At 37.9% G+C, this 15,746-nt stretch overlaps 1 protein-coding gene across 1 annotated transcript in view; it reads left to right on the top strand.

Annotated features, from left to right (window-relative positions):
- LOC150080645 (protein FAN-like) overlaps window positions 1-15,746 on the top strand; it is a 411,353-nt gene that overhangs the window by 52,115 nt on the left and 343,492 nt on the right. Inside the window, exon 5 of the mRNA XM_090380769.1 lies at window positions 2,969-3,062. Coding sequence (XP_090236895.1) covers window positions 2,969-3,062 — 94 coding nt within the window. The remainder of the gene's footprint in view (window positions 1-2,968; window positions 3,063-15,746) is intronic.

Genomic DNA, 15,746 nt, shown 5'->3' on the forward strand with positions numbered 1-15,746 from the left:
TTTAACAATGGTTCACGTGAGCTTCACTCTTAAATATGTGCATTTAGCTGTAGTAGTAGGGGCATGTGATGCAAGAAAGCAAGTGTATGAACTTATGCAGCATCAGCCAAAAAAAAAAAAAAAAAAAAATCACACCATTCCCTCCAAATGCCTGTCCAGTTCCTCCTTAAATTTATTCAACCTGTCAACTTCCACAACGACAGATGGAAGATTGTTCCAGCAGTTAACCACCCGCTGGCTAAAGGCAAATTTCCGCACATCTATTCTACATCTGTCCTTTCTTAATTTGAATTTATGCCCCCTTAGGTTCATAATCTGAACAAGTGGAAGGATCCCATCAGAATTCAGCGTGCTCAACCCATTCAAGGCCTTATACACCTCAATCAGATCACCGCGCAGGTGCCTAATCTCCAGCCACTGCAATTTGCAGAACTTAAGCCTCTCTTGGTAAGAGGATCCCTTCATTCTCCTCACCAATCTTGTTGCCCTTCTCTGTACACACTCAAGCAAATCTACATCCTTCCTAAAATGAGGCCTCCAGACCTGTACGCAGTACTCAAGGCGTGGCCTGACCATCTTATACAGAGGGACAATCATCTCCTTTTCCCTGCTGGCAAAATTCCTATATATCATTGACAAAACCCCATGACCTGCCCTGGCAGCCTGTCTGCATTGCTCAGAAAACTTCATATCTGACTGCACAATTACTCCCAGGTCTTTTTCATTTTCTACCACCTTAAGTGTAGTACCACACAGTTGGTACATTTCTCTGCATATGGGTAGAAACCCATATGCAGTACTTTGCATTTGTCAAGGTTAAACTTCAGTTGCCACTTCTTAGCCCATCTGCCCAAATTATCTAAATCCTGTTGCAGTAGCACGCTGCCATTGCTGTCATTAACAACCCTGCCAACCTTTGTATCATCTGCAAACTTCGACATTAAGCCTGATATACCTTCATCAATATCATTGATAAATATACAAAACAACAGTGGACCCAACACCGAACCCTGTGGGACTCCACTAATAACATTAGTCAACGAAGAATAGCACCCATTGATTACCACCCTCTGTCTTCTCCCACTTAACCATCCTTTTATCCATTGTAGCAACTTACTCTTAATACCATTCTTCTCCAATTTGTACAATAGTGCAACAGTGTCAAAAGCTTTCCTGAAATCCAAATATATGATATCAAAATTATTTTTTGCATCCATTTCCTTTGTAACCACATCATAATACCCTATCAAATTTGTCAGACAAGACTTTCCCTTAACAAACCCATGCTGTGTCTGAATTATTGCTGCAGTCTTGTCTAGATGATCCTGCAATGCATCTTTAACCAGTGACTCCATTATTTTACTCGGAACAAATTGCCTCACATTGCCAAGCTGTTCTACAGCTTGGCAATGTGAGGGTAGTTTGTGCTGCTTTTCCTCATGCTAAAACCACTGTTATTATTCCCCCCCCTCCCAAATAAAATTGAATTGTTTTTATTTCAGAAGTACATTGATAACGGTTTAAGACTAAACCAAATTCGGTGAGAAAGTTTCTCAATGAGAAAAAAAGCAGTTTATTAGACAAAATTTAAATTTAGAAATTGCGAAAATGTAAATGGTAATACATAGTCCAATCGTAACAATAAATTCTGAAAATTATGCCCTAAATATAGCAAAAAAAAAAAATAGTCCAGACAGCAAATAGCCCAAACCTAAAAGTAAGTGAAATAAACTCCTTTAATTGGAGAGTGTGTGTGTGTGTTATGAAAAAAATATATGTTGATAAATTTATTTCTACAGTGCAGTTTGGAAAATGGTATCACTTTACTTTCAAAAAGTAGTTTATAGTTTCTGTTGAATTGAATATTAACAACAGAATTTTGTTCTTAACTTTCCCAGTGGTTAATGTATGACTTTTCCTAATGCTCACGTCACTTGGCCATTCTTTGATAATGCTACCATTAAATCAATAATTACCTGGATTTGTTAAAACACTAATCTTATAAGTGGGCTGACTTGCAACCAGATATTTATCATCAGAAGCAGTTTCCTCATTGAAGATTTCCTCGATTGTTATATTGGGTGATACAATTCTGTAACCAAATATAACCCCTATATAGAGTTCCTTTTGCCTCGGGCTTGGATCAAAGTACTGCAAAAAACCTTGGGAGGTGCACTATGGCCACAGAAGCCGATGCGCCAACAACTACCAAAAAAAAAAAAAAAAAAAAAAAAAAAGTTCCTTTTATAGTAATAGGGAAAACATTATTTAAGGAACAAATGTTATTACTAGTATTGCAGACATAAAATAGCTATAGCTGCCATATACGTGTAACAAATTCCATTTAATTTGATTAAAAGGACATTGTGTGGTCATGCTACTAATTTAATTTTAAAGAAAATGCACTTTTCCATGAGAAGTTTTAAATTATATTTATCAGTAAGTCAAGATAAAATTTTTTTACAGATTTTTGATCCAGTCAGTCCCAATGTCTTTGTCACAGTGCCTGTGTGTTCTTTGTAATTTGTATTCAGTTCAGCACAATTTTAAGTTCATTCTAACAGTTTCTATTATTATTGGTGAATTTACTTGCACATTCCAAGCAATGATACTCGAGTCAATATTTTCTTATTAATTTATATGTCTTTTTCCTGATAGTTATATATATCAATAAAACATCTTATAAGAGTTAGCTAAGTTTGATTTTATTACTGTTTTCATTTAGTTACTTTTTTTCTCAGTTGGAAACAATGTATTATCAAATTTTGTAACATCAGTTGTTTTGTAACTGCAATGTGTAACCTTTTAAAAAATAGTTTTTCGTGTACTTCTTGCAGAATCCAAACTCTAGCTCACTGATAGGATTCAATAAGAATAATGGAGCTGATTATGTCAAACATTTAAAAAAAAAAAAAAAAAAAAATTACACTTTTCTTTTAAAATTTCTTCTTTTTAACTCATTTTTCAGATTAGGTAGTAGAGGTAATGGGATCCTTATTGAATGTTCGCAGATTATTGAAATGTTAGAAGGAAATTTCATAGCACCATATAATTTTAAGAGAGTAAGTATAGCTTGCTTTATATGAAGATTTATCTGTGAAAAATTGTTTCCTAGAAAATATTATTCTTATTTTTTTGGTTAAGATATAAGTGTGTTTCTAACACACAGCTTGTGCCTGTATAAAAAGAAAAAAAAATGAAGCAAAAATTCAAGAAATAGTTGGACTCATGATTGACATTTTACTAATTCAGTGGTGGTTACTTGTATTCACTGTGCCAAGCATGTTATTAGACAGGTTAGATGCTGCACCTGGCTCTCATTTTTATGTACCCTAATATTAGAAGGTTAGATGAGAAGAGAAACACATGGATTAGGCAGCAAACTCAAGTAAAGGACATTCTTATCAAAACAAAAGAACTAAAATGGTCGTGAGCAGGACACATAGTTCAAAGACATGATGACAGATGGACTAAGAAAATAACAGAATGGTACCCAAGAGGAGCTAGAAGAAAACCTGGAAAACAACAACAGAGATGGACAGATGAAATTCATGAGTTTGTGGGTAGTAAATGGATGGCCATTGCACAAAACAGAAGGAAGTGGAAAGTTGCTGGAGAGGCCTTCATCCTGCAGTGGATTGAAAATGGCTGATGATGAATATTTTCTGACCATTTTTGTTCTTCACTCTGGAATGGAAAACACTTTGTGATTACCACTTTGATTCTGATTGAACCTCATTAGTATACTGTTTGGAGATATGTTCTTGAGGTCACAACCAAAAATTCAAGTAAAATTGGTACGTTATAAAGAACCAGGAGATCACTTTTAAAATCAGCAAAATTTTTTTTTTATATATGTATGCAGAACATTCAGAAACTCCTGAATGCTCTCTGTTTAGCTTTAAGATAATTAATGTTTACTTTTCTCCTCTGACTGACTTTGAATGCATACAAATTTGTAATATGACAGTCTGTAATATGGCTGATTTTCTCCTGTAATTTTCTCCAGTGGAAATGATTCAAGAAACATAAGCTTATACAACATCAGCCAGGGGAAAAAAAAAAAAAACACCACCCATTTTACCTATTCATTTCCTATGATAGTTTGTCTATTTCTTCATTGAATTAATTTAAATTATCAACTTCCAAAATAACAGATGAAAGTTTTTTCCAACAATCGACCACCCATTGGCAAACTTCTATACATCTGTTCTGCAACCATCCTGCAATTTGAATTTATGTCTCCTGGTGTGTATGTGTGCACGTGGTCTGAGGAAGAATCCCATCAGCATTGAACTTGCTCAATCCATTCAAAGCCTTAAATACCTCAATCATAAAACCTCACAGGTGCCTAGTCTCCAGTGCTACAACTTGCAGAACTGAAGCCTTCTTTGGTAAAAGCACCCCTTTGTTCCACTCACCAATCTTGTTGCCATTTCTGTATTCATTCCAGCAGCTCTACATCCTTCCTAAAATGAGGCCTCCAGACCTGTATGCAGTATTCAAGATGTGGCCTGACCATTGCCTTATACAGTGGAATAATCATCTCCTTATCCTTCCTAACAAAAAATTCCTGTATAACATTGGCAAAACCCCATGAGCTGCACTGGCAGCTTTTCTGCATTGCTCAGAGAACTTCATATCTGATTGCACAATTACCCCCCCCCCCAGGTCTTTTTCATTTTCCACTACCCTGACTGTAGTACCACAGTAGAAGTTTATCAGTGTTTCAATTGCCATTTCTCAGCCCATCTGCCTAGTTTTTTAGATCCTGTTGCAGTAGCATACTGTCATTACTGTCATTAAAGACCCTGTCAACCTTTGTACTGCAAACTTGGACATTAAGCTTGATATGCCTTCATTATCATTGATAAATATAGAAAACAAGTGGACCAACACTGAAACCTAGAGGATTTCACTAATAACATTAGTAGTAATAGTAGGGGCATGTGATGCAAGAAAGCAAGTGTATGAGCTTATGCAGCATCAGCCAAAAAAAATAAAAAAAGTAAAAAATCACACCATTCCCTCCAAATGCCTGTCCTGTTCTTAAAGTCCATAAAGAGAACAATGGCCATTGATTATCACTCTGTCTTCTCCCATTCAACCATCCCTTTAACCATAGTAGCAGCTTGCCCACGCTGCTCCAATTTGTACAGCAGTCTTTTATGTGCAATAGTATCAGAAGCTTTCCTGAGATCCAGATATATGATATCAAAATTATTTTTTCCATCCAATTCCTTTGTGACAACATCATAGTATTCAATCAAATTGGGCAGACAAGACTTCCACTTAAAAAATCTGAACTATAATGCAGTCTTGTCTAGATGATTCTGCAGTGCCTTTTTAACCAGCAAACTCCATTATTTTTTTTGGAACAGAAGTTGAACTAACAAGTCTAATTACTTGTCACCCTTTTTGAATTCATTTGCACTTCTCCAGTCCACAGAGACCTACCCTAAATCCAAGGGTTTGCTTACTTCCATTGCTGCCTCCCTTAATATAATTGGTTAGATCTCATCCACCCCAGGTGCCTTTCTTATGTTTAACTTCAATTTCTCTTCCACTTTCCTCTCAGTTATTACAAAATCATTTAGCTCCCTGTTAGAGTTTGATAAACTTTTGGCATCCATTTACCTAAAGAATTCCTCGTGTGAATGTAGATTCTAACTACTCATTCTGTTTTCAGCAGCCTGAGCAGGATCATCTACAGTCGAACCATCGATATCAAGTAGACCAATTTGATTTATCCCCTTTCTTCTAGAGTTTACATAGGTGAAGAAGTCTTTGCTGTCTTTCTTTACATCCTTTGCCAAAGATTTCTTGTTATCTACCTTTGCTTGCGTGACCACCTTTGTAACTTGATTACAGACTTATTTATATCTAATTTATATGCATATTTTATTTATATGTATCCCATGTACTTTTCTTCTGCGAAATGAGTTTCATTAGCTTATCTGACATCCATTTGGGTCATTATCTTAAAGACTATTTCTTACTTGCTTTGAAAAGCCTAGTAGCTTCCAAGATTAATTCCTTGATAGCTTACCATTTAGAATTTACTGATGGAAAAAACCATCAGTTAATAACACTGTATAGAATTTAAAAACTGTTTGAGACCACTGTAGTCATCTTTTTATGAAAGAAAAATCCCCTTCCTTTACCCCTGATGGTAGTTACATCTTTAAGTAAATCCCACATCAATACATTATGATCATGGTCACATAGTGGTTCTTTTATGTGAAGATTCTTATTGCATGAATAATCACTGCTGATAATCAGATCAAGAGTATTACCCCTCTTGTTGCTTCTCCAACATGTTGCTGTAGAAAACAGTCATCCAATAAATCCACAAAAGTCTTGCTAGTCTGCGAGTGACCAAACCACAAGTTCGAGTCAATATCTGAAAAATTAAAATCTCTCATAAGGCATTCTGATTTACTGGCCCACTCTCTTTCTCTGTAAAGCTGTTCGTTGTACTCATCAGAGTCATTAGGTCTTTAACACACTCATACTGTCAGTTTTGCTTTCCCAGTGCTTATGTCACACCAAACTGACTCAACATTGCATTATCCACCATGTCAAGTGGATGCACTTTCTTAGATTTTATGTGCCTCTTAACTGAGAGCATAACCCCTCCTATCCTCTTTGTTCTTTCTGTATACATTGTACTCCCCATATTCAAATTCTGCTTCTCTTACATCTGAATGACACTACATCTGTGAAATCCCTACAGTATCTACATTTGATGTTTTGGCCAGCACTTCAAATTCATCAAATTTATTTACTATACTCTTAGCATTGGTGTACATACACCTGTTCTTACTCTTAGTTACCCCTGACACAGTCCATGTATTTACTTGTTTCATGATGACTCCCAGCAGTTCTTTAAATACCGGGCAGCTTGCTTTCAAGGGTGCTTCTCATTCCAATAGAAGGAGTGCAGGAATCACTTTCACCTCTGCCTGCAGCTGTTGTTAATCTATCAGTCTGTATGGCCCCTTCCCCAAGCTAGCCTTTTTCTGAATCACCTAAAACTGCCTCAATAGCATTAGCAAATATTCTTACACTCTTTCTATTTAAGTGTATCCTATTCCTGAAGAAGTGGTCTCTTCTGTTAACAAGCACAGACCACACTGAGAAAAATTCTATCCCATGAGCCTTGCACAGTCTCTCCAGGGCCGAATTGATTGACAATGCTTTTATCATGTTCTTCCTCCTATCATATCTGGGTTGACTTTTTTTCCAACATTGCCCTGTACTTTTTAAATAAGTCTGCATACTCCTACCCTTAATGTCATTAATGTCAACATGTGCAACAATGTCACCTTTCGTGCCCTTAATTTAAAACTACCTTCTCTAATTTACGGTGACTTTAACCTTCCTGCAACCCCTCCACAGTGATCTCTAGATTACTCCCACTCTCATTATACCTTTGCTTCCAGCAAACTCACACCATACAGATTCTTCTGTGCTGGCAGTCATAAGTTCTGATTCAACAAAAGCTCTTTTTGCATTCAGGCTTCATTTCATAAGAAGCATTACCCCACAACCCCTTCTATCTTTCCTAAATACATTATACATACCATAATGGAACTTTTCATCACCAATTTATGGGTGGCGCCATGTTTCTGTGAGCTCTATTATGTCAGCATTAATTATCCTAACCAGGAGTTCAAATTTACTCATTTTATTGACAATATCCCTGGTATTAATTATGAGAGCTTCCTTAAACTCAGGGGAGGTACCCATGGACTGGATGTGCAAATGTGACCACAATTCATAAAGGAGGATCAGAGTTACCCCTGGGTTGTCAAAGGGTGACACAATTAATTACAGACCTGTTTAACTTCTGTTCCAGGGAAATTAATGGAGGCACTGGTTAAAGAAGCACTGCAGGATCATCTAGACAAGACTTCAGTTATAGCTCGGACACAGCATGGGTTTCTTAAGAGGGAAGACTTGTCTGACCAATTTGATTGGATACTATGATGTGGTCATAAAGGAACTGGATGCAAAGAATAATTTTGATATCATATATTTGGATCTTAGAAAGACTTTTGATACTGTTGTGCATGGAAGACTGCTGCCCAAATTGGAGTAGTGTGGCATTGGAGGCAAATTGCTGCTATGGATAAAGGGATGGTTGAGTAGGAGAAATCAATGGACACTGCTCTTTGCACACTAATATTATTAGTGGAGTCCACCCAGGGTTCAGTGTTAGGTCCATTGTTGTTTTCTGTATTTATTAATGATATTGATTTTCTGTATTTATTAATGATATTAATCTTATTGGACATTAAGCCTGATATACCATCAGGCTTAATGTCCAAGTTTGCAGACGGTATCCCTGGTATTAATTATGAGAGCTTCCTTAAACTCAGGGGAGGTACCCATGGACTGGATGTGCAAATGTGACCACAATTCATAAAGGAGGATCAGAGTTACCCCTGGGTTGTCAAAGGGTGACACAATTAATTACAGATCTACAAAGATCTGTAATTAATTAATTAACTACATAGATCAGGAATTTTCTAGATCCTGTTGCAGCAGCGTACAACACTGCTGCAACAGGATCTAGAAATGTTGAGCAGATGGGCTGAGAGGTGGCCACTAAGGTTTTACATTGACAAATGTAAAGTGCTGCATATGGGAAGCAGTAACCCCAGAGTAACATATCAACTGTGTGGTTCTACACTCAGGGTGGTAGAGAATGAAAAAAACCTGGGGGTAATCGTGCAGGCAGATATGAAGTTTTCTGAGCAGTGCAGATGGTCTGCAAGAGTAGCTCATGGTGTCTTGTCAATGATGTACAGGAATTTTTCTAGCCAGGTTAAGGAGGTGATTAACCCCTTGTATAAAGCAATGGTCAGGCCACACCTTGAGTATTGTATACAGGTCTGGAAGCCGGAACGAGTACAGAGAAGGGCAACAAGATTAGTGAATGGAACAAAGGGTTGCTCTTACAAAGAGAGGCTTAAGTTTTGCAAATTACAGTGTCTGGAGACTAGGCATATGCCAGGTAATCTGATTGAGGTGTATAACGTCTTGAATGGTTTGAGCATGATCAATGCTGATGGGATTTTTGCTCTTGCTCAGATTCACACCCAAGGGGACATAAATTAAAATTGAGGAAAGGTGGTTGTAGAATGGATGTGTGGAAATTTGCCTTTAGCTAGCGGTGGTTGATTGCTGGAACAAACTTCCATCTGTCATTGTGGAAGTTGATAGTTTAAATAGATTCAAGGCAGAACTAGACAACCATTTGGAGTGAGTGGATGGGTGAAATGAGAAGGTTTTTTTTTTTTTTTGGCTGATGCTATATGAGCTTGCTTTCTTGCATCATGTGCCTTTACTATTGCTAATGCTAATATATAGTATTGCTGTAGATGCTGTTAAGACTAAATATGCTTCTGTAGTTTGCTTACCATGATACACCTCTTGAAGTTATTTAGGCTTGTTTCTTTAAACTTTATTTTCCTGCTCATTTGAAACATTGCCACCCCTCCAGACATCTTGTTAATGTCAGTTGTTGCAACAACAAAAAAAAATTCTTGAGATGTATGCAAGGATTACTTTGACCCATATCATCAGATAAATGCATGTGTATATTATTTTTCTCCCCCTAACTAGCAGTTTCCTTGAACTCTTAAGGCATCTTTGGTGATACTAGCAAAAACTCTTGCACCATCCTTGTTAAAATGAATACCATCCCTGCAAAATAAATTCCTTCTACCTACAATTGTGAGCCACACTGATAAAAATTCCCCTCCCTAAATCTTTGCTGAGTCCCTCAAATCTTGTGTTAATCAATAGGGCTTTCAGCATATAATCCTTCCTATCATGTCTGGCAGAATACCATTAACTTTAATAATCAATGACTCCGTAATTTTCCCTGAACAGAAATCAAGCTAACAGGTCTGTAATTACTCATGTTACCCTTTGATCCTCTTTTGTGGATTGGGGATATCTTTGCACATCTTCAATCCATAGGGACCTTCCCTGAATCTGATACTCTTATATGGCTAAAGGTTTTCTTACCTCTTTTGCTGTCTTCCTCATATATAGGCACCTTTTTGTTGATTTCACCAAGCACATTTCCCATCTTTGGACATTTTCTCTTATACAGTAGGATTATGACCACCTTATCTCTACAAACAAATGTTCTCTAAATCAGTAGGACACCATGAACCATTCTTGTTGCCTGTCTACACTGCATGGAGAACTTCATGTCATGTCTTCCTGGATAGTAACTCCCTGAGTCTCTTTCCCCATCATTAACTGAACTCTTTTTAATGTACAAATTATTTTAGGATTGCTATTTCACAATTCAAAACTTTCACTCTGCACCATTAAAACATAGCTGCCACTTTTATAACCATTACTAAAGCCTAACCAATTCATTCTGAAAGAGTGCTACTAGGAAGTGGTCTTTGATATTACTTCCATACCCTTCATTCCCTCATTTAAAAAAATCAGAAACAAATGTGATTCCAGCACCAGTCTGTGGGAGATGCTACTTTTAACGCTATCTCAGTTTGAAGAGTAACCATTAATCATAACCATCTGTCTTCTGTCCTGAAACCATCCCTCAGTTTATCTAAAAATGTTACCTCTGATATCAACATATTCTAGTTGATGCAGTTATCGTGTGTACGTGACATTACTTATGCAGATTATGAACAAGAACACCATTCTGAGGCCCTGATCATAGTTTATTTCCATTTAAGTTCCTGTGTATCTTTCGGCATGGAATACCTCCAGGAGGGTATTATTTGTACAGATGGGAAATTTGGTTGTTGTGCATGCAGAGAAGTGTCAATATTTGTAACATAGTATTAGCCACATGGTGCAAGGAAGCCTATGACTTATGCTGCACCAGCCAAAAAAAAATAATAATAAAATAAAATAACAAAAGATAACATAAAATAATAATAATAAAAATTAATAAGAGAAAAGGAAATGGACAACCTATGCATTTCCCTCCTCCCTCAAGTAATTATCCAGCTGACCTTTGAATTTCCCCAGACTGTCAGCCTCAACCACCCATGTAGGTAGCTTATTCCAGTAATTTATAACTTGCTGGCTAAAATAAAACTTCCTGCAATCCAGTCTAAACAACTCCCCCCATTACTTGAAATTATGGCCCCTAGTTCTAGAATCATTTATAACCATGAAAATTTCGTCCTTATTCATTTTGCTTACACCTCTCAGAGCCTTAAACACCTCAATCAAGTCTCCTCTAAGGTGCCTAGTTTCCAAGCTCTGCAACCCACATATTATTCGAAGTCTTTCCTCATATGGATACCCTTTTGCCGATCTCACCAGGCGAATTACCCATCTTTGGACAATTTCAAGAACAATGTCTTTCTTTAGATGCGGTCTCCATACTTGAACACAGTATTCCAAGTGTGGTCTAACAATAGCCTTATATAATGGGATTATGACTTCCTTATCTCTACTAGCAATTGTTCGATAAATCATCGATAGGACACCATGGGCCCTCCTTGCAACCAGTCTACAATGCTCGGATAATTCATATCTGACCATATTGTAATACCCAAGTCCCTTTCCTCCACTACCAGCTTTAGTTGATAGTGACTGGAGGGAGTCCGAGTAGTGTGTATGCGGGGAGCATTGTCGAGGCCACGTTATGTCAAGGATCTGGGCATATTCTTACCACGTGTACGCCATATCCAAAAATTTCATTACTTCATACAGCATGTCCCACCCACTTTTTCTTACTATTGAATACACCATGAATTGTCAAACTAATAGAGCAAGCTTATCTGCGAAAAGATCTAAACCTCCCAAGCACTTCCTAATTCATTTCACAAATATACGTGGTCTCAATTCTAATCTCAACGATGTCCATTTCCACTTGCAGTCTGCCAAACCCCATGTACTTTTTCTGACAGAATCTCAGTTATCGGTTGATTCAACTACTGCTCATCTCAGATGCCCAAATTATTCGCTGTATGATTCCTTTCACCTCAAAGGTGGTACTTGTGCATATGTCCGTTCTGATATTCCCTGTCAGAGACTTGACAATTTGGAATCTCCTCTCTTTGATCTTCTCTGGCTTAAAATCTCTCTACCTCATTGTGTAAAATTCATTTGTTGTCTCTACCGTTCTCCCAACTCCACTAATCACTTGGAGCTCTTTGACTTCCTCTCTTTGCAATTTGACTTTCTCCAGTCCAACTTTCCTAACGGTGAGGTAATTTTCATTGGTGATTTTAATGTTCAGAACTCCAGCTGGCTTCCGTTTTCTAGTCACACCGACCCAGCAGGTCGAGATGCTGAGGCTTTTGCAATTACTAATGACCTAGCACAGATTGTTCATTTACCTACAAGAATACCGGACAATCCTAATCATACAGCCAATACGCTTGATCTTTTTCTCACAAACAACCCTTCTAAGTACACGGTCGAAGTGAGTGGCCCTTTAGGCACTTCAGATCACAACTTGGTGATTGTCTCTTCACCAATGGAACCTTTATCTCATGGCTATTCCCAACCTCGTGTTGTTTGGCATTACAAGAATGCAAAATATGGGATGACCTGCGAGACTTCTTTTCCTTGGTTGGATTACTGTTTCAAAACTTCTGATGTTAATGTCTGTTCAGATCGTGTCAGTGAAATTATTCTTGCAGGAATGGAATCCTTTATCCCACACTCCACTTTAAAATCTCATCCTTTATCTAAACCTTGGTTTTCCAATAAATGTGCTAAGGCTGTTCAAGAGAAGAATGTTGCATATCGTAATTGGCTTGTTGCTAATTCTTCAGCTTCATTTTCTGCCTACACCACAGCTCGCAACAATTGTAAAGTAGTTATTAATCAGTCCAAACTAGAGTTTGAACAGGCTAAGAGTAGAAAACTTGCTTCTTGCCCTAATGGTAGCCGAGCATTCTGGTCTCTTGCCAAAGCTATTGGCCGCAACTTTTGCCCATCTCTGCTCCCACCTCTGTCCAAACCAGATGGTTCTGTTGTCACTTTAGCTAAGGATAAAGCTGACCTGCTAGCATCCCATTTTTCTTCCAGCTCATGTATTAATGATCTTGGTAAATCACCTCCCACCATTCCCAACACGCTCCATTCAATGCCTCCTGTGGTCTTCCATTAAAAGGATATCAGAAGCATTTTGATGAATCTTGATGCTAAGAAAGCTCCAGGTCCTGATGGTATTTCTGCACTTGTTCTCAAAACCTGTGCTCCTGTACTTACTCCTATTCTTTGCCGCCTTTTTTCACTTTCTTATTCCAAAGGTGTTTTTCCTTCTGCTTGGAAATTTGCTCATAATATCCAGCCAGTTCCTAAAAAGGGTGACAAATCCCTCCCATCCAATTATCGTCCCATTGCAATTACTTCTACTCTTTCTAAAGTAATGGAGAAATCAATTAACCGCCAACTCTTAAACTACCTAGAACCCTCCCGTCTGATAAACGATCGCCAGTATGGATTCCGTCAGTGTCGATCCACTGGTGATATTCTGGCTTATGTTACCCATTTATGGACCAATTCAATGGAAAGGTTCGGTGAAACTCAAGTAGTTGCTCTTGACATCTCAAAGGCTTTTGATCGTGTTTGGCATAAAGGTCTTCTAAACAAGCTTCCATCTTATGGTTTGCCAACTGTTTTTAGTAATTGGTTATCCAGTTTTCTCTCTGATCGCTCACTGAGGGTGATGGTAGATGGCTCTCTGTCTTCTAACTTCTCCACTAATGCCGGTGTCCCTCAAGGTTCGGTTCTTTCCCCCACTCTTTTCCTCTTGTATATTAATGACCTTCTTCCATTGACTGGAAATCCTATCCATAGTTTTGCCGATGATAGCACATTGCATTCCACTTTCCATTTTGAGAAAACTTGTCCTGCCCAATTAGCTTCAATTTCTCTAAAATCTGCTACCAATTCCTTAAATGCCGATCTTCAGGTAATTCTCCAGTGGGGCAAAGACAACTTAGTTGATTTCAACCCTTCTAAAATTCAGTCTTGTCTTATATCTCGCAAAAAGGATTCTTCTGCTCCTATGCTTATCTTTAGTGACACTCCGATTTCTAGGCAAAATGATATATCTCTTTTGGGGATTACCCTGACTTCTAATCTTTCTTGGCACAAGCACATTACAAATATTGCTTCCTCTGCATCTAAAAAACTTGGTATTCTCTTTCGCTCTCGGCGTTACTTTTCTTCCAAACAGCTGCTCACTCTGTATAAATCGCAAATCCGCCCTGCCATGGAATATTGTTCCCACATCTGGGGTGGTGCCCCAAAAACCTCTCTCAGGCTTCTTGATTCCATTCAGAAGAGGGCAGTTAGGTTAATTAATGATTCATCTCTAACTTGCTTTCATAGACGTACTGTTTCTGCTGCATGCCTTTTCTATAGATACTTCCATGGGCACTGTTCTTCTGAATTGGCTTCTATAATTCCCACTCTCTCTTTCAAAACAGTCCGAACACGTGCCGCCACAAGCCAACATCCATTTACTGTCCAACTCCAAACCCACAGAACGAACTTTTCATCTTCCTCGTTTATTCATGCAACTGCCGTTTTCTGGAACAACCTTCCTTCATACGTATTTCCTGAAAATTACAATCTACAGAAGTTCAAGTCCAATGTCAACAAAAATCTTCTTTCGTCTTCTCAACCTCCAACCCAAGCACGGTACTAAGTACTACAGGTTCTAATACCTCTCGTGTTTGGGGTTCACATTAAAAAAAAAGTTCAACTCTGTCAAGTGTATAAGTTATTTTAGGGTTACTCTTCCCCAGGTGCAGTACCTTACACTTTGCTGTATTAAAGCATAGCTGCCATATTTCTGACCATCTCTGAAGTCTATCTAGATCATTCTGAAAAAGCTCTGCTTGGCAGCAATCATTAACTACTCTACCAATCTTTACATCATCTGCAAATTTAGACATCACACCCTCTATGCCTTCATCGATGTCATTTATGAAAATCAAAAACAATAATGGTCCTAATACTAATCCTTGGGGAACCCCACTTCTTATATCAACCCAATCTGAAGAATAACCATTTATCACAACCCACTGTCTCCTGCCCTGAAGCCACCCTGCTATCCATCTAAGGATTTTCCCCTGTGATTCCAACCTGTTCCAGCTTATAAAGTAACCACTCATGTGGGACCAAGGCAAATGCTTTGCTGAAATCCATATAAATAACGTTGAAATTATTCCCTAAGTCCAACTCTTGAGTGACCCTGTCAAAATAGCTAACCAGATTAGTTAAACATGAATTTCCCTTTACAAAACCATGCTGCGTATCCTTCAGAATTCCATTTCTATCTAACTGATCCTGAATTCCACCCCTGATCATAGTCTCCATGATTTTCCCTATTACTGAAGTTAGACTAACCAGCTGGTAATTTCCCACTTCTCTTAGAACCTCCCTTACATATTGGAGATACATTGGCACTTTTCCAATATAACAGAATCACTCCTGGGTCCAGTGATGCTCTCATAATTAGCCTCAGTGGTTCAATGCACTCACTTGCCACTTCCCTTAAGATTATATGGTAAATGCTGTCAGCCCCAGGAGTCTTACTGGCCTGTAGGCTCAAAATTTTTTTCATTAAATAAACGTAAATGTATTTCTCATAAAATAAAATATTAAATTAAATTTTATTAAAATATTGTTTCAGTAACTTATCAAGTTGATGAATGTTTATTTGTAATATTCTGTGTTTAACATTCCGTTATCCTTAATGTCTGCCACAAAAA

The sequence above is a fragment of the Mastigoproctus giganteus genome, chromosome 9, assembly GCF_048544385.1.
Source record: "Mastigoproctus giganteus isolate SK-2022 chromosome 9, ASM4854438v1, whole genome shotgun sequence".
Lineage (NCBI taxonomy): Eukaryota > Metazoa > Arthropoda > Arachnida > Uropygi > Thelyphonidae > Mastigoproctus > Mastigoproctus giganteus.